The sequence below is a fragment of the Pangasianodon hypophthalmus genome, chromosome 27 (genome assembly GCF_027358585.1).
Source record: "Pangasianodon hypophthalmus isolate fPanHyp1 chromosome 27, fPanHyp1.pri, whole genome shotgun sequence".
Taxonomy (NCBI): domain Eukaryota; kingdom Metazoa; phylum Chordata; class Actinopteri; order Siluriformes; family Pangasiidae; genus Pangasianodon; species Pangasianodon hypophthalmus.
Window position 1 is genome coordinate 11,029,363 of NC_069736.1, and position 20,588 is coordinate 11,049,950.

A 20,588-nucleotide genomic window follows, 5' to 3' on the forward strand; every position below is an offset into this window, starting at 1 on the left:
GTTTTGGGTAAGCCCACTTTGTACAAGTCAACAAACCTAGCTCTAATATTCCAAAGTGGAAAAACCTCAGGAAAAACCCATCCTGCTTTTATCTAGGGGCCCACTATATCTGTACCCACCTGCTCACTTCCACTACAGGAGGTGACTTTGGGGGACCTTGAATGGATGTCTTCTGACACTCGGGGCAAGTTTGACAGTACCTAGTCACAACTTCCCATAGGTCTGGCCACTAGTATATTAAGATATACTGATATATTTACAAACGAGATATAGGATGAGACAATACTGTATATAACAGAATAGTTTGATGTTGCCCCCACTCTCCCTCTGCGCACAAACCCAGCCCCGCCCACTTGATCACAATTTCTCCTGCAACATGGAGAACACAGCGACGGTCTACACTGCCGAAGAAGACCTGATTAGTAAAGAGAAAAATGGTTCCATTATTTGGAAATGGTTCGAAATCAGATGAGCAGCAAAACAAAGTCATCTGTAGAGAATGCCATGAACAGGTTGCATCCAAATGTGGAAGCAGTTCAAATCTCTTCTACCATTTACAACAGTGCCTTAAACTGCAGTATGAAGAGTGTGTTAAACTTCATGCTGCTGCTGCAACCCCGGACGCTAAGCCTTCGCAACCCGAAAATTCTTCTGCTTCGAAACAAAGTACATTGCATGCTTCATTTACCCGTGCTCAAAAGAAAAGTGCCAATTGGAGCGATATAACTAAGGCGGTGGCCTACCGCATCACACATCACATAGCTGTGTATTTTGTTAAGCAGGGGAGGAAAACCTGTAACTGTACTGTTTTAATTAGTCTGCAATACTTCCCTACCAGTAGCAACCCAAATGCAGCAGCTATGTCCCTTCCTTTTCTGTGATCAATTATTTTATTGGTTTTAACGATGACAAAATACAAAGATACAGGTTCATCAAAACATTATTTGAACACACCCCATGCAAATCAATATTCCTGTGCCATGCCCCAACCCTCCCTTCAATATCTGTGACCTCCCTTTATGACACCAAAATCTTACAATCACATCAAAAATTAAAACAAATAAATAAATAAAATATAGATTTGCATACATAGTTCATTTACACCAGAGAGAGGTCACAGATTGAGGATGGATCAAGTTGCATATGGTTGCATATGGAGTTAGGTAAGCCTGAACTGGCAAGGGTATAAAACCATTTCTAAAGCTCTGAATGTGCCCAAGAACATAATGGGATCCATCACTGTGAAATAGAATAAGTATGGAACCACCAGGACCTAGAGCTGGCTGTCTGGTCCAACTCAATAATGGGGCTAGATGGGCCCTGCTTGGTGAGGTGAGCAAGAACCCATGGCCATGCCAACACAGCAGCAGGAGTCCTCCACAGAGATGAGAGAACTTAATGAGCGAATACTTCATCAGTCAGGCTTTACGGTAGAGGGGCTAGACATAAGGCACTCCTAAGTAAAAGGCATGTGTCAGGCACATGAATACTCTTGAAAAAAAAAAGTAAATTGACTCCATTTTAAGTTAAATCTATAGTTCAATAAAATGTGCAGAAACTGAAGGCGTCTGAATACTTTCTGAACTCTCTGATTCTGATCACCATTTTAATTCACCTGAAGGCGTGAGGAAATGTTGCAACAATATTTCAGGTGGAAGACACAGCTGAACTGTAACAGAATCATTCCAATCTGGTCTTTAAATGAATATTAGGGTTCTGTCTTCAGGAAATCTTGGGGCTAGATGATCCCTGAGCCATCCATAGCCAGAGATGATCCCTGAGCCATCCATAGCCAGAGATTGGTTGTTCTCTCTGGGTACAAGGGATGAGTTAGAAAAAAAAATGAAGGGAAAATAAGAAAAAAAAAACAATTCTTATTTTAGCTGTGTGGATGAGTTCTCTTAGGCCTACAAAAAAGGACAAGATGACACTTCTGACCAGACGACACTTCTGGTCCCTAAAACTCATGGAGGTCAGCTGCCCGTTCAACTTCATGCAGCAGCTCAAGGACTTCTGTTGGCAGTGGATGCTGGCAGAGGAGCAGGACACCAAAGGAATCTCCAATCTGGTGGTGCTAGAGCAGTTCATCATGCGGTTTCTGGCAAAAAGAGTGGAGTGGGTCCAGTGCAACTGACAGGCAGCGTACCTAGATGAAGCCATCCGAAGCCAGCAAAGGAGCATTTGGCAGCTCCCCATCCCTCTCCTTCCTCCCCAACTCCCCCTGCCCATTCTCTCTCCACAAAGGGGGAACCTTCTGTGCACACCAGGACTGCAGCAAAGCCTGGGCAGATTTGCTGGCACTGTGGGGAACCCTGGCATTTCAATCCCTGAGGCACCTCAGGCCTCCCCTTATCAAGCTGGGACATACCAAATACCAAATGCCATGCAGTGATGAACTGCTTGACCAGTTAGATGCAGCTTGCGTTATTCAACAATGGATCTTACTAAAAAGGGAGCACCGGATCTAGCCCAGTGGATAGGGCCAAGCGAAAATACTTTTTGCCAGGTTAAAAGCAGTTCTGTGTTAGGGCCCACTGTTGCATTCTCCTGGCTTTTCTCTCCCCTCTGGTCTTCAGACTGATGCATCAGACAGAGGGGTGGGGGGCATTTTGTCCCAGGTGGTGGAGGGGGAGAAGTGGCCAGTGCTCTACATCAGTCGGAAGCTCTTGGTAAGGGAGACCAAGTACTGTACCATGGAGAAGGAGTGCTTGGCCATCAAGTGGGCAGTCATCAACCTCCAACACTACTACCAATTAGGGTAACCCTGTTCTGATCATGCCCTACTCCACTGGCCCCAAAGGATGCCAATGCACAGATCACTCATTGTAAAGTAACTTCCTCTTTATCTCGAATCGTGTGAGGTTGCAGGGATTTAAAATTACTACACACTTTTCCTAATCATGTCAGCAGCAAGATTCCTTCAATTATTTTAAATGTATGATCTATGGGAGCACTTTGGCTTCTTGGTAAGTTATGACACTGACAGCCAGCATGTGGTGGACCAAAATGTTACAGTGTCCTGAATCTATCAAATCTAGATACATTTGAGGCCAAAAATTTACATAAACCTAGCCTACAGATTCAATCAGTTTTTCACTCCACACATTTCATGTTAACATGAAAAGGCTACTAAAAGTAGGCCTCCTAAAAGCAAGATCCAAGACCAGCATAAAAAAACAGACAGAAAGTTTACACAAAGTTTGCAGGTGATCAACAGCCTTTTGGAGGAGTCTTCTCTGGTCAGATAAAACAAAAATTGTACTGTTTGGCCATAATGATTACAATACACATTGTTAAAATGGACATTGCTTTAAATATAGATATATGGATATATATGAAAATATATGGATATAGATATAGATTTATTCTTAATGAGCAAGTCAGAGGCAACAGTGGCAAGGAACAACTCCGTGAGACGACATTAGGAAGAAACCATGAGGGGAACCAGGCTCAGAAGGGAACTCATCCTCTTCTGGGTGACACCAGATTGTAAGTATATAAATTACTCTTCTACAGTTGTATATTATAGTGTCAAGCAGTGCTAAGTGTGCTGGAAAGCTCTTCAGCATCATTGTCATTGTTCAAGCAATTAAAAGGTAATGCCACCAAATATTTAAAAAGTGTACATAAACTTTTGGCCCACTGAAAATCTGATATAGTAAATAAAAGCTGAAATAACCCAGTCTCTTGGTAATTAGTCTGAAATTACCTCCTAGGAAATACAGTAGATATTATAATTCACTTAACACAGGAAATGTATGGTATAAACGTGTGGCGGGTTTAAAAATTTTGAATGTCTTTAGCCTAGGTGTACGTAAACTCTGGTTTATATTGACAGTAAAATAAAATGCACATATTACCCATTGGTATAACAGATATATAATGCTTTCACTCATTTTCTAATATTACAAATACAAAAAGGCCATTTTGGGAATAGCATACAAATTCTGCATCCTCGTCTGGTGAATGTTAAAAGCTGAACTTTACTGAGGTCATTTCGCATCCTCCATCTGCCTCAGAATGTTTGTTTGACGCCCATCACACTGCTCAACCAACCTCACAATTATTTTAAATAGATTAAAACATGAGTAACATAAGCTGTGAACTAAAACCTGAACAAAAGTAGCAGAACATCCTGTCCACGAGTAACTGGTAAAAGTGTGCACACTTACTGTGGTGTCAGGTGTAGGATGGGAAATGGAGAAGCAAAGCAAATTAATGGCGATTTAGCATTTGTTCAAAAGAATCCCATCTACATCTTTAACAGAACTCTAAAGCTTTGGTACATGCTCAGTGTGCAAAATTAGAACCCCTTTAAATCCTCACATATTCAAAAGTGGAACAAAGGGGAAAACAAATCAAATCACTGCACAGATGATGAGAAATCATTAGCCATCATTAGGCTGAAAAAAAAAACAGACTTATCAGAGATAGCAGAAACTTTAGGAGTGGCCAAATCAACAATTTGATACATTCTTAAAAAGAAGGAATGCACTGTTGAGCTCAGCAACACCAAAAGGCCTGGAAGACCACAGAAAACAACTAAAGTGGATGAATGCAGAATTCTTTCTTTGTTGAAGAAAAACCCCTTCATAACATCTAGCCAATTCAAGAACACTCTGAAGGAGGTAGCCATATCAAATCAGATTAGACTTGCTGAAAAACAAGCCTGACCAGTTCTGGAACAAGATTAACTTGTACCAGAAAGATGGGAAGAGAAGAATATGGAGAATGAAAGGAAGGGCTCATGATCCGAAACATCGTGTCTTTCTAATGTAAATCTCTGTTCATGTTTTCAGAGTGAAGATATTCACAGCTTTATCTGTTTGGCAGCACAGACAAGGGAAGCTAAGATACATCAAAGAAAGATGTTTTGTTGCTCAGACACCAGGCTATAGGACACAAAATGGGCAGGCACCAGACTATAGGACACAAAGAAACACATATAATGAAATACAACACACTTGATCTTAAAGCTGTAGACACCTTGTGTCCAGCAGACTTTTAAATCTGGACATATCTGACTTGACAGATACCGTGATAATTGGAATCTGTCTGTGATTTCCAATACTACTGTCAATCGTCCCAAGCCTAGTGGAATTTAAATTGCATTATTTTATGGTTTGTTCACTCTCAGATTAGCAAGAATGCCTATGAGAGCAGACCGCAGTCACGCCTACAACACACACCTAGCCATACAGAGACACTTTTTAGCCCACTACACCTTTTTAAATCCAGACTGTTTAGAGGTGTTCCTTTACAGATTAGGATTGGTGAGAATGATTCCAGATCACAAACCAATTAAGACTTAGATTAGCTAGAGACACAACTGAAAGTGATTGTGCTTGATTAGGAACAAAATCATCTCAGTGTAAAACAATTAAACTAAAGTAGGTGCTGCTAGTGCATCTTACCATTTTAGGTACCATGCATACACTGTGAATCAGTTTCAAATGGTCAATTTATTAGGTCTAATTAAAGCAAACACTCCCTTGTAATAGTTGTAATTTATAATCTAAAAGATTCCTTTAAGGCAGAAACTGAAAATTCTGAAAAATAAAATAAACCAGTATGCCATTTATACAATTAAATGGTACAGGCACTCACAGGCTTATCAATGCAGCAGAATAAACAAGAAAGGATGTGCACAGGAAAAGGTCATACAAGGCATCTGCATTAAAAGCTACATTACAAGTCATTACAGTGCAAACATGACAATGGCATGAAGGAAGGGTAGTTGCATGTGAAATGCTAAAGAGAATTTCTTCCACTCCCTCTATCTATCTCTCTCTCACACACACACCCATATCCTCCCCACTAAGTATACACCACACTTCAACCATTGTTTTTGCATTGTTGCTGCGACCCACCTACCTTTTTTGATATAATGTGACATGATGGCAGAAGCTTGTTCTCTAAATGCTTCTCTTGCCTTTCACGTTTCCTATGTTGAAACATTCGCCAGCTCTGCATTCTCTGGTGAAAGGCTTATAGTCATAGTCTGAGGTTTCAAGACTCTCATGGTTATTTGTGTGGCTCTTTGCTGGAATGTCACTCTTCCTTCCTAACAGGATGGGAAAGGATTGTGTATGTACTCATGTGTCTGCATGGGTTTGGTCTTCTGCTACACAATGTCCCTGCACAAATTTAGCATGTAAACTAAATTTATACGCATTTTTTAAATGTTCATAATCCCAACTATATCAGTTCTATATACAATATTATAGAGGAAACTGTTCTGTTTATACAGGAACCATAAGGTACATACCAGTAATATAGATGCTTCACTGTAAATGTAATTAACCAGTCTAATAAAATGATCAGTCTAATTAAACCAGTTCTATTAGTTAATCGAGGAGATTAAGACAATAAAGATGTATACTTTAATCAAAAAGATGTCATTTATTCAACTCAATGTCTATTCAACATCACTGCTCATTAGACTATGTTTAAGACAAAGGTTAAATAAAAAAAATCCATCATTTTCCATTTAAAACAAAGGAAGGCAAAGTGCTGATATGAAAAATTAAATTGAAAATCAAGTGCCCACTTTTTTGGTAAAACAAGGAGCAATAGAAAAAGTAAAAGTAGCAACAATAAAAAACCAGAACAAAACAACAAACGAAACTACACAGTTTTACTACTTGACGTAACCAACTAATAATCGACGACTAAATTCGTTGGCAACTAATTTGGTCATCGAATTTTGTTGACTACGTCGATTATTCATTGCACCCCTAGTGCGTGTGCAAGGGAAAGCTCTGCTCTAGAGCTTACGTGACAGTGTGACTGAGCTTATATAAAAATTATAATTAGAATTACCACGAATCACGCGAGATACGTGGCCATGCCTCCTGGTATGTGAAAAAAGGAGAACTAAAGGGAATACACATATGGCAGGGACTTTAAAAGACTTGCACTTGGTTGGATAGCCAGCGGTAGAAACAAAAAAAAATGTTTCCAATGACAAAATAAGTTCCAAAGCGCAGTAACATTAATGGGAATAACGCCACGGAATTTGGAACTTACTTTTCCTCAACATTAACGGAGCACTGAACAGAGTGAGATCACACGCAAATATAAGAAAGCGATCAAGGGAAGAAGAGAGTTTCGCGGTGGTGCACACAATTCCCTTTGTTTAAAAGAACGCCAATTTTAACAGTTTGCAGCTTCACATTTACTCGGCACAGTAAACCATAGGAAGAAACTATAGTAAACACTATTGTCCACACCTGCTCAGATGTACAGTTTTACTTGTTCTGACTTGTTTTTGTACTGTCTTGTGCCGTCTGCACATGTTTGCACTGTGCACTTTATGTAAATATATGTAATGTATCCTGTAGTTCTGTGTTTTGGTCTATGTAGCACCTTGGTCCTGGAGTAACGTTGTTTCGTTTCACTGTGTACTAACTAGCTGTATATGGTTGAAATGACAATAAAGCCACTTGACTTACTTGGAGTTGTCTTTAGTTCGCACGAATGCGACAATAATGGGACTCAAGCCTTTGAAGCATCTGTGTGAATGAGCACAGCCGCGGCCTTTGAAGGAGTCTTTTTGCAGTGTTCAGTGCTGATGAGTGGCAATGTAGCATGGTTTAGTTTGTCTTCACGTGCATTTTCGAGGCATAGACTCCACAAGACCCCGGAAGGTGTGCTGTGGTATCTGGTTCCAAGATATTAGCAGCAGATTCTTTACGTCCTGTATGTTGTGAGGTGGGGCCTCCATGGATCTGACTCGTTTGTCCAGCACATCCCACAGGCACTCGATCGGATTGAGATCTGGGGAATTTGAAGGCCAAGTCAACACCTTGAATTCTTTGTCATGTTCCTCAAACCATTCCTGGACAATTTTTCAGTATGGCAGGGTGCATTATCCTGCTGAATGAGGCCACTGCAACACTGGTCTGCAACAATGTTTAGGTAGGTGGTACATGTCAAAGTAGCATCCACATGAATGCCAGGACCCAAGGTTTCTCAGCAGAACATTGCCCAGTGCATCACAGCCAGCCTGCCATCCTGGGAAGGCTACATCCGCATGCACGATTTATCAGACCAGACCACCTTCTTACATCACTCCATGGTCCGGTTCTGATGTTCTGGTGTCCATTATACGTGCTTGGACAGGTGGACAGGGGTCAGCATGGGCACTCTGCCCGGTCTGTGTGTTCTGAAACCTTTCTATCATAGCCAGCATTAACTTTTTCAGCAATTTGTGTAGCTCTTCTGTGGGATTGGACCAGACAGGCTAGTCTTCGCTCACCACACGCATCAATGAGCCTTGGGCGCCCATGACCCTTTGGTAGGTACTAACCACTGCATACTTGGAACTCCCCACAAGACCTGCCCCACAAGAGATGCTCTGACCCAGTTGTCTAGCCATCACAATTTGGCTCTTGTCAAAGTAGCTCAGATCCTTCGTAGTAGGCTCTGATAGCATGATCTTTCTGGAATGTATAAAAAAACCCAAAAACTAAAGTAATTCTGATAAAATATTATTAGATTGCCATTGTTGTCAAATATAAACAACAGTTTCCTGTTTCCTGAAAGATATTTAGCTTGCTTACTTGGTTAAATTAGATACAAAGTTTGCTAGAAAGTTCCACGGGCCGTCTGTTTCAGGAGTTATGTTCTTTAAAAAGTTATGTTCTTTGTTATGATAATCTGTGAATGAAAAATTACTTCTTTTTTCAGCAGCCCTATTTTCAGTGTTTTGCAGTGTTTCCAGCAGGGTACATGTTAAATAAATAAATAAATACATACATACATACATACATAAATAAATACATACTTCTGCTATAAACCATGCCCACTTCCGGTTTAAATCTGAATATGAATACAGATATGAATATCTGGAGCACTAAACAAATATAGATACAGATCGTGGAATTGTGTTACACCCCTACAGTACACTCAAGAGGAGTGTTAGCAGAGGACTAAAGCACCTCATAAATACGAGTAAATACATAAATACAGAATAAAAAGTCTTTACTTGCACTGAATGTGCACCTTTGTTCCAGTGCTTGTGGAGGGGCCAAGCTTGATTTTCTTTGTTATATAATAAGACATTTTAATCTGTTTATTATTAGGCTTAAATTATGTAGAGCTTCCACCACACAAGTCCATTGTCAGGTCACCTCCGTCCTTGAACTCCAATTCCAAGAACAAACCACAGCCTACAAACATGGCCGCCATGGACTACAATCCCCAGTTCAACACACCACTGGCACTCCAGAGTTCTAATCACGCACATCTGTTGCCAATTACACACACACACCTTAAAAAGAGACATTCAATTACACTAATTTTGCAAAGTAAATGCTTAGCAGTGCCTACTCTGACTTTACCAAGCCTTTTGTTTGTACATCACAATTCTGGTTTTTGCTACGATATACTGTTTACTGATCGCCTGACCCTCTGCCTGTATTGACTTTGAACTTGCCTTAGATTTTGGAACTGTTTGTTGATTATCATTAAACTGTCTCAATTGCACTTGCATCCATCTCAGCCTTTCCGTTGTGACATCCATGTGAATGAGCTGTTATAGGGACAATAACATATTTACAAAGAGCGCATTAACATAAACCTATCGTTTATGCTACAGTCATAAATATTCAGATGTGGTGCTATAGAAAATTAATCAACACCTTCTGATTCAAAAATTGAACCATGCTGTGGTGTCACTGCAATCAACACATGTTCTCTGTTAAAAGAAAAATTATTTGACTATCATTTTCATATGTTCGCTATTTTGAAATCTGTTTTATGTTAGATTTTGCCTTTTAATAATTATATTTTATCAGTTACACATAGCCTTTTAAGAAATAGTAACTATTCTGTATTTTAGCAAGTTAGCGTTAGCTAACTAAACGTATTGCTAATTCGTTTATCTTGCTAACCTCGCCATTTTCAATAAAGCTGTTATTTGATATTATTTGTGTGTGCACGCACAAGACTGTGTGTGTGGGTGAGTCAGTCATGCTCCACAACAGGGATCTGATCAGTCTGAGATGAGAAACATCCACTATTTATACTGTATATTGATTAGCAAACAACATAATAAATATACCATATCCATCCATCCATTCTCTGTGCCACTTATCCTACACAGGGTCGCAGGGTAACCTGGGACTAGAGGCACAAGCCGGGGGACACTCTGGACGGGGTGCACACCCATCACAGGCTACAACTGCAAACTCCATGCACACAGAGCGGGGGCAGAATTTGAACCCCCAACCCCGGAGGTGCAACAGTGTTAACCACTAAGCCACTGTGCCCCTGGGAGTGAAGAATTGCTGTCAAGTGTTGGTGTAGCGATTTGAAGCATGTTGTAAAGGTGACTGATATTGGACCTCAGTCAACTCTTGCTCAGTGTCATTATAAAAAATGTTTGCTTGTGTCTATGTGGAGCCAAAAAAAATTATTTTTTTCTTGTTCAGCACCAGTGTGCGACTTGAAAAAGTGTTATTTCTTTTCATAGTGTCTCTTAACAAGTCCCTTTATTACGGCAGCTGATTGCTAACAAACTTCCCTCTGAATTCAGTGATAAATATTAAATTTTGTCAGTGAGCCTGCAATCTTTTGGATTCACTTTGTTTTTTTTTCTTTGTTGTCCCCAGTAACTTGGCAATATTAATGTAGCCGTAATTTCAGGTTCATTCTTATGTGATAGCAACACCCAATGTTCAAATTAGGAACCTAATTTGTAAACCTTCTTAATAGTCGGTCAAATTTGAACTTAATTTAAAAAAAAATCTCAGGCAATTTAAAAATGTAGTTTGGACAACCCTGCTATTAGAGTATGGCACAACTGTAATCAGTTATATATGTATTTAGTTGTGTTAGGATCTGTATTGACTTTTTTATTATTATTATTTTATTTATTTTATTTTATTTTTTTTAGAAAAATAATATGAGGATATACTAATATCCTCTTAGGTCAATAAACTGAAATTAAAGTAAGCCAACTGAAAACATTTTTATTTAGGTTTAGTTGATATAGTGGAAAGATATAGCTCTATAGTAAGATATAGCACTAATATTTTTATATAGTGAGCCTAGCTGTGATTTGCCTACAAATATATTCGTATGTATGTGTGAGTTTAGTTATACTACAAGCAGTAGGGACGGTAGGAGAAGAGAACCATTTAATAAAATGTTAACGTCTGGCCTATGTAAATCAGACGTATCGCAGATGTATGAACATCTTATAAACATCTTAAAAAGATTGGATTAACATTATTCATAACTCCTGAACATCGCGAATGCCTTGAAGACGGGCAAACGCCTTAAACCAGAAGTGTTCCAGATGAAAACAGAAGTCGCGAAGATGTATTTATTTTCTTATGGGGTCTGAGAGACACTTCCTGTTTGACTGTGAGCCGACGGTTGAACCGCAATGTCCAACTCAGGCTCCAGCAGCATCCGGAAGTGATTCTGACTTGCTACGCCAACAGGCTCCAAACAGGCCGTGGTAGCCACCCTCAAAATGGAACCAGCTCGGATTGAACTGGATGCTAACGTTCGGCTCAGAGCACCAAATGCGTTGTTCAGTGCAGTCCAAGCCACAAAGGCTTTCGCTGCGCCACAGTGCAACGTACATTAAGACAGTAGCGCGTCTTAGCTAGCATGACCGATCTTCATTGGGTCAACCTGGGCCACATATCTGCGCGAATTATAGTTGAGGGGAGTAGGTATACAAGTTCACTTTACTGTCTAATCAAACGTTCTCAATATTGTATGGATTTTTTTTATTCATTAAAGAAACTGAGTTAGTCAAGCTCTTTAAAGTGGCTCTCGCCTTTCTGGGTCTAAAATACGGCTGCTGGAACGTTTTTCACGCGTGGAGAGCCCGGTGCATGCGGATGTAGCCTTCCCAGGAGAGTTCGTCAGGAGGCTGGGAATAAAGTTCTCATCATTCTTGGTGTGTGTATTGCAGCGCAAGCTCCTGAACATTTCAGTCAAGCTGTCACAAAGTTTAAGACAGAAAAAGCAAGATTGAGAGAGAGAAAGGAAAAGAAATGGGTTAGACAGTAGGATTGTGAGAGTAGTGGCACATAAGAGAAGAAAAGGAAAGGGCAGTTTCCTGAGGTGGAATGTCCTGAGCCACTTGGGTCTTAAGCTAGCGCGAGGTTCATTCAAGTGAGTTGATTTCAAAACGAAAAGGGAGTGAGAGAAAACGACCGCAGCTTCCCACACACCCTCCACACACGCTTCCTGTACTGAAACCCGTCTCACCTTGCTGTCTGCGTGTGGTTCAGCCACGGCTCCCACGGCCACTCCCGAATCCATGGTGTCTGAACTGTACAGTCCCTCTCTAAATTCCTCGGCTTTGTATTCCACAGTTGGGAATAACGGCAGCACAGACGGTTTGTTCTTCCGTTTTAAATCCCGCTGAATTTAGGTATTTGCATACGATGAATTCCCTGAGTCATCTTAGGCTCATCCGGTGACAGCTGAAAGAAAGAGACGAGGAGTACGATTTCGAAAGCCTCAGCGCTACAGCTCTGCACTGCTTATAACACTGCGTGTGTGTGTGTGTGTGTGTGTGAAAAAAAGAGTTGGGGGGCGGCGGCGGTAGAGGAAGAAGGACCTCCCTGGGGCCTCCGTGCTTTAAGGGAGAACAGAACAGAGACCAATGAATGAGTGTGTGTTGATTCACTGCCTGACTGTCACAATCAGTCTGTCAGCCACAGACCTCCAGGAGTGAAGAGTATAAGCTTGTCTTAGACATAAAACATAAGTATGTATTTTATATTGTATCATAGACTCATCTCTTCTATCATTTTCACTACATATTTAATTCTTTTCATCTCTCCATGTGCAAAATCCTTTCAGCATTCCTCTTGCCAGAGCTCTGGACAGCTCACACTCATAGTCTTTACTCCTATACACACTTGTTCCTCTCTCCCAATGGCCATGGTGAATGGTCATTTCAACATTCTCTTGCCTGAAGTCAAGTATGGTAACATCAACACAGATCTGTCTGTCAAGTGTGTCCTCTGTTAATGACAGCCAGACAATTCTAACAGACAATTTCTTATCCTATATGCCCCTTTTTCCCATTTTTATCTCACAAAACTTGGTACTGTTCCAAAATGGTGCTTTGCTCTCCCGCTCTCTCCTTCTCCAAGAATTAGTGAGTAGTGCTTATAAATGACTCTCATGTGAATCATGCGGTAGCAGCACAATGCTTAAAATCATGCAGATACAGGTCAAGAGCTTCGGATAATTTTCACATCAAACATCAGGAAAAAGTGTGATCTTTGTGAATTGACTGTGATTTTGGCATAGTTGTTGAGCATAGTTGCCAGGTGGGCAGATTTTAGTATTTCTGCTGATCTCCTGGTATTTTTATACACAATGTTGTGTTCTGTGGGTGGATATGACAGGTCAGAGGAAAATGGCCAGATTGGTTTGAGCTGCCAGGAAGGATATAGTAACTCATACAATCACTTTTTACAACTGTGCTGAGCAGAAAAGCATCTCAGCATGCACAAGACATCGAACCTTGAGATGGATGGGCTACAACAGCAGAAGACCACAAGAACAGCCAAGAACAGGAATCTGAAGCTATCATGGGCACAGACTCACCAGAACTGGACAGTTGAAGATTAGAGAGTCTTCAGCTGTCCAGTTTTTGGTGAAATGGTGTGTGGAATGTTTTCTTGGCACACATTGTGCCCGTGAATACCAATCAATCAATCAATCACTTGAATGGCACAGCCTATTTGAGTGCTGTTGCTGACCGTGTGCATCCCTTCAATTTACCTGTCTTCTAATGGCTACTTCCAGCATGATAATGCACCATGTCACAAAGCAAATGATCTCAAAAGTTCAGTGTTCTTCAGTGGCCTTCCCAGTCACCGGATCTGAATCCAATAGAACACCTTTAGGATGTGTCACAAAGCACAGGAGATTCACAATGTGAAAGTGCACCTGAAATATCTGCAGGAATTGTGTGATGCAATCATGTCAACATGGACTAAAATCTCAAAGGAATGTTTCCAACATCTTGTGAAATCCATGCCATGAAGAATTGAGGTTGTTTTGGAAGGGAGGCCCTACCCAGTATCAGTATAGTGTTCCTAATAACATGCTCAGTGAGTGTATGTTCTAACTGTCTAAAACATACACTGAATATATCAATAACTGTCTATACTGTAGGATTTTTAAAGAACACAGTGGCATGAAATCAAATAATAAAAATAATAAAATAAAAGCCTCACATTATCATCATCTACACCGCCTTATTACTGTGGTCAAAGCAGCCTGCAAAGAGAGAAATCTAACCACTGTCTCTGCACACTACAATGGCAGACCCATGGAGAGTCAAAGCATTAGTATGGCCCAGGGCCAGCGCTAGCTATAGGCAGAGAAGGCAATTGCCTAGGGCCTTGGGCTTGGACGCGGGGCCTCCATAACCATAACAAACCTATACTCAAAAGAAGCAAAGAAAGCGCAGCTCTGATGCAGGTATGTGAGCTGTCATCATGTATTTTTGATAGTAAATGTATATTAAAATAAACGGAGCCTTATTCTGCTGATTCATGTCAGCGCCATTTGAAGATGGATCATTATTTGCAGCCGGTTTGTACTGTGTTCAAAACAGCGCGAGCGCCATGATGCGTTAAATTCACATATTACACTTTGAATCCGAGCTGATCGACTGTACAGTGAATCAGCAGGAGCTGATTTTCAAAATACTAAAGAAAATGTAAAAGTTTAATAAAAACAGCAATCGCAGTTAGGCTAGACCATTGTTTATTATTTCAAAAAAGTACCTCAACTGTCTGTATAAATTCTGGTGATGTTTACATTATCATAATAACCTACTTCATACTTTTTTTTTAGTTTTCAAATAAATTGTGCTGTTGTATTTACTGAAAAAATACAATTTAAGTATACAAATACAATTGATGAAGTTAACTATTCTTTCTGCTTAGTAGTTTGTCTTCTTCACTTCCACTGTTGATTTGGTTATAGTGCATATTTAAGGTTTATAAATGCAATAGATAATATGACAATCTAGCCTATATTGCTTCAGTAGGAGGGGAAATTGTGTCCATCTCCAGCTAGAAAAATGACATCTTACCCCATTTTACTGTATAGAGTAGGCAAAAATGTTATCCCAAATAGTGGGTTAGTGTGTTACTGTAAATAAATTACTGAACAAGAAGAAGAAGAAGAGCTGGTCCAGATGACCTTTCATATTTTTTTTAGTGTTGACCTTAGTTAAAGTTTAATTAATATGCACATTTAAGTAAATATATACAAATAATGATAACAGTTTTTGTATAAATAAAAAGGTTAGAAATTTTATTTGTTTCAAGTGCTTTTGATTTATTCTGAAATGTGGAGGGAAGGAGGCCAGGGGGCCTCCAATATAAATTTTGCCTAGGGCCAAATGTCTAGAACAGGCCTTGGTATGGCCTCTTTATGCATGTGCACAGTGTGGATATAAAATGTCTACACACCTCTGTTAAAATTGCAGGGTTTTGTGATGTAAAAAATGAAACCAAGATAAATCATATCAGGTCATTTCCACATTTAATGTGATATAGCAACCACCAAAATTTTTCCCCCCAATACTCCAAAAGTATTGGAACAGTATGGTCAATTCTTGTGTTTTTGCTATACACTGAAGATATTTTGGGTTTGAGATCAAAAGATGAATATGAGACGATAGATCAGAATTTATTTTTTTTATTTTTTATTTCAGCTTTTATTTCTTGATAATTCCATCTAGATGTATTTAACAACTTAGAACATGGCACCTTTTGTTTGAACCCACCCATATTTCAAGTGATCAAAAATATTTGAATATGTGAATGACAGGTGTGTCTTGTTGCCCAGGTGTGCCTTATTAGATTGACTGTTTAAACAATTAATAATTCAGCTACTCTTGGTTTGAGCCCTGGGTTTTGCCTGTGAAGGCTACATTTGTTGTTTAAAGGGATAAACCAACATTAAGACCAGAGAGCTGTCTATGGGAGTTAGAGAGCAGGCATGTAGAGACCATACCACTAGATGTACACCACTCAACAGCAGTAATAATCGGAAGGCCAGAGTGGAATTCACAAACAAATACAATTCAATTCAATTCAATTTTATCTGTATAGCGCTTTTAACAATGGACATTGTCACAAAGCAGCTTTACAGAAATAAATGGATTCAAAAAATATATTAGAAATATGTGAATTTATCCCTAATGAGCAAGCCAGAGGCAACGGTGGCAAGGAACAACTCCCTGAGACAATATGAGGAAGAAACCTTGAGAGTAACCAGGCTCAAAAGGGAACCCACCCACATCTGGGTGCAATACAGAGATGAGCCACAAAATTTCTGGAACCACGATTAACTTCTACCAAAGTGTGGGGGGAAAAAAAGGATCTGCTCGTGATCCAAAACATACGAGCTTATCGGTCAAGCATGGTGGAGGCAGTGTCATGGCTTGGCCTTGCATGGCTGTTTCTGGAATGAGCTCACTAATCTTTATTGATGATGTAACTCATGATGATAGCAGTAGTATGAATTCAGAAGTCTACAGAAACACACTGCCAATTTACAGAGAAATGCAACCAATATAATTGTGAGGAACTTCATCATGCAGCAAGACAATGAGTCAAAACACACTGCCAAAGCAACAAAGGACTTAATCAGGAAAAAAAAAATAGAAGGAGGTTTTAGACTGGCCAAGTCAAACACCAGAAATTAACCCAATTGAGCATGCATTGTACCTCCTCCAGTGGAGACTGAAAGGAGAAACCCCCCAAAATAAACAAAAACCCAAGAAAGATGCGATACAGGCCTGGCATCACAGAAGAAGAATGCAAAAGCATCACAGAAGAAGAATGCAACAGTTTGGTGATGTGGGTCACCAGCTTGATGTAGTTACACTTCACTTCACTTCACTTACTGCAAGCCTGAGATATGATTTACTGTAAGACAATCTGTCCAATACTTTTGCTCACCTAAAAATGGGGTGGAATATGAGATGTATCATCTCATATTCATCTTTTGCCCGCAAACCCAAATGGCTTCAGTATATAACAAAAACAAAAGAATTGGCCTTGCCATTCCAATACTTTTGGAGTCCAGTATCTTTTAGAATTATCCCCAAAAAGTTCTACCTTGGCCTAATCAAACCATAGCTCATTTTGCCACAAATGGTTTGGGGTGATTTAGGTGGGCGTGGGGTTTTTTTTTTTTTTTTTTTGTGAGGAAGGGCTTTGGTCTTGCCACCCTACACCTTAGCCCAGACATGTGAAGAATATCAGAGACTGCTGTCATGCAGGGAATGAAGAGTACTTGCCAGATATTCCTACAGCTCTTTTAATGTTGCCATGGGTCTCCTGGCAGCCTCCTTAAGAAAAACTCACATTTCAATTTAAAAAAAAAAAAAAAAAAAAAAAAAAAAAAAGAACAAATGAAATGTTCACTCAAAAAGGGGGTGTACCATTTTTAATGGATGCCCCAATTCTATTTTTTTTTTTTACAGTGGCACCTCAAACATTGATGACGACAAACTCATCCGTGAGGCTGTAACACTTCCAAGTGATAATGGAAGTGATAATGGAAGATGGAAGAAATAAGAGGGTGGGATAGCATCTAATGCAAAAGTCTGTAACACCTGTTTAATTCAGTCACCATATAGAGCCCATAGACCAGGGAGCTGGAAGAAGAGTTTGGAGAAATTCAGTAAAAACCAAGAAAGAGGGGGAAAAAACCTTGTGTGACCAATGGGAGTCAAAAGTGAAGCCAAAATGTCTCTGATGCCCTCTAGTGGCTGGCTGCAGTACAAGTTTTAACAGATGTGTGGGACAGATGGTAATCTTTCAACAGTGTTCTGTCATTTTGTCACCCTAACCCTAACCTTTTTAAATGAACTCCACAGACAATTTGATTAAAATGATGGATAATATCAGCTAGCTAGCAAATGGCAGCTCAGTCAGTCATGACTGAAAGCTCTAAAGTCTTTTCATGAAAGGGGTAAAATCAATATAATTGTGAAAATTATACAACTACAGTTTAGAACTTTACATATTAATTAATAACGCTGTACTTGCCACTTTGAGTTGGCTGATGTGCCATCTTAAATTGCACTTCAGTTAATATCAGTGTGTGCTCTCAGTGACCAGTGTCTATTAGTAATATGGGTAGGCAAGAGATGGACCCACTGCCCATCCAGCCTGTACAGTGCATGCTTTGGCTAAGTAATTAATTAATATCAAAATTCCATGTTATGAATGAGGTTCTGAATCTGTATTTGTCAAAAAAACATTTTGCCAGACAACAGATTCATTTAATCTGCCCATTCAAATTGAGAGGGAATAGCCCCATATTTTTGCCATGTAGAGCCAGTAGTTTTCAAGTAGTCAGATTCTTTGAAATGCTGGTTACATACATATGCGCTGCCTTTTAAAATACTGACTCTCATCTCAGCTAATGCCACAAAACCCTTTCTTTCTCAGAAGCACATCAGTGGGAAATTACTGAAGCTCAAGTAGAGATGGTTGCTTGAATTATTTGTGCATTTAGGGATGCTGCAGTGGTTCTTGCTAATATTTCCAGGCCACCTGCATGATAATTAAGAGTGCTTTCACATATGCAGTGTTTAGTCAGTTTGAATCAATCCCTGTTGCAATTTCCTCTTTGGCACAGTCTATTTGTGCAGGTCAGAACACAGCAATCACACTTGGGTGCTGACCTGACACTGTATATACCTTCATTGATGTGGACCAAAATAACCAGTCCGAGACTACCTCGCTGAGGTACGGTTCCAGTCAAAATCTAGTGGAATACAATTGCAGTGAGAAAGCGATTCTTTCCTCAATCCATCCAGAGACAATCTGTCTGCAGCCAGCCAGAAATACAGGACCTCATTATGACAACATCAAATGTGAAAAATAGCAACAGAATAATGACTGGCCTGTAAATTTGAACAATCATGGAAAACCGTGGACCACCTCAGGATGACAGCCATAAGCTTAGCGTCCAATCACCCTTTCAGAGATTGCACCTACCGGTGTATGTCTGCTAATAGAAAAGAAATGTTCTTAGATATGTCTGGGTTGAATGTGCAACACTCCATTCCAATGATAGCACAGGTACCCCCCTTTTCCGCCAGTAATATATCTAGGGCCATCCGATTCTGAAGAGTCATTTTACGTACTGCTTCCAATTCTGATGATAATTCCACAAGGGCTTTAGCAGTGTCATTACCAATGAGCTCCATAGTATGAACAACTCTCTGAATCTCACCGAATACACCTACACTCCTTCTCTTCCTGTATCTGTTTAAACTCAGAAAGTACACAATTAATAACACATAAACACTGAAATAAAAACAACAGTTATAAGCAATATTATATATTGGATTAGCATAACATTTAAGACTACATGAGTAATATGGATTAAATGTTGTGATAATGTTACTCAGTCCCTAGAAACACTAAATTTTCTTTCTTCTGACCTGTTTACTACTTTACATCATGTAGAACAAGCAGGCATAGGCCAATCAGGGAGAGGTCACCATTACTTCACCTGACTGAATTGTCATCTTGCTGCTGCTTCTTTTCAGCTGGTTCATCGACCAACTTCACATAGGTGGCATGAATCCACCATGGTTTTCCATTGACCTTCACTGCTGAGTCAGTGACAAGGACAATCTGATAAGGTCCCTCAAATTTTCGGCTCTAATGGTGTTTGCAAGTGCTGTGGTTTGGAGACAAGGACTCACTGTCCTTGAACTAGCCTGTGACCACTAGGTCTCGGTGAAGCCCAAGCATCAATCACTTGCTTTCTCGCTGTTTTAATTGAGTCTGTATGTTGAGAACAATACTTTACAATGCATTACTAGTCAAATGGACATCAGCAGTGCACAAGTCAATCGTTCCTGGCATTGACATTGGTCTGACTGTGATGACTTTGTATGGGCTAAGCCCGGGGTCTTTGTTGTGGGTGGCTCTTATACTGCATAACACAATAGGAAGATCTTCTGGCTATGGGAGCCCTTCCTGATGCATTTTGGATAGTCTCTCTTTGATGGTTTGGTTCATTCTCTCCAACATTCCTGATGACTGAGGATGATGGGGACAGTGGAATTTCCATTCCACACCTAACATCCTGCACAATTCCTTGCAGACCGCTCCTGTAAAGTGTGACCCCTGCCTGGTCTGAGTCCATGACCTCTGGGACACCCCAACAAGTTTGGAAGATTTTTAATCTTTAATTTATACATCATTTGTATTGTATCTTATTTTCTCTTAGCCATTTTACTGAATCCTATTTTCTGAGTAATCAAGGTGTAAATCAAAGGCTTATGAATGTAACCATTTAAGAATGTAACCAGTTTGAAGTGTTTAGTGAAATATGTAATCCAGAAGGGAGTGTAATATGATCTTGTCTTATGTCAAGTGCTAAGCCAAGTATGCATGATACATGTAGTGGATTTCAAATAAACTGATGTGACCTGGTTTGTGGAAAGTACCAAATAGTACCAAATATGTAGAAGTTTTATGTCATATACTGTCTTATCTTTTAATTGGCTCTTTTTAACTCTTTTTAAAAAATAGGCTCGCTGAGCTCAT

General features: G+C 39.9%; 1 protein-coding gene across 5 annotated transcripts in view; it reads right to left on the reverse strand.

The window, feature by feature from the left end:
* mcc (MCC regulator of WNT signaling pathway) overlaps nt 1–12,558 on the reverse strand; it is a 149,427-nt gene extending 136,869 nt beyond the window's left edge. The window contains exons 1-2 of one of the 5 annotated variants that reach the window (XM_053230472.1): nt 12,235–12,558; nt 7,455–7,779 (exon numbers count right to left, since the gene is read on the reverse strand). Coding sequence is in view for 3 of the 5 variants with exons in the window: in XM_053230470.1 (XP_053086445.1) it covers nt 5,875–5,973 (99 nt within the window). In the remaining 2 variants the exon portion in view is untranslated. The other 4 variants (XM_053230474.1, XM_053230471.1, XM_053230470.1 and 1 more) reach the window with 4 other exon arrangements.
* Between the last annotated feature and the right edge of the window lie 8,030 nt (nt 12,559–20,588).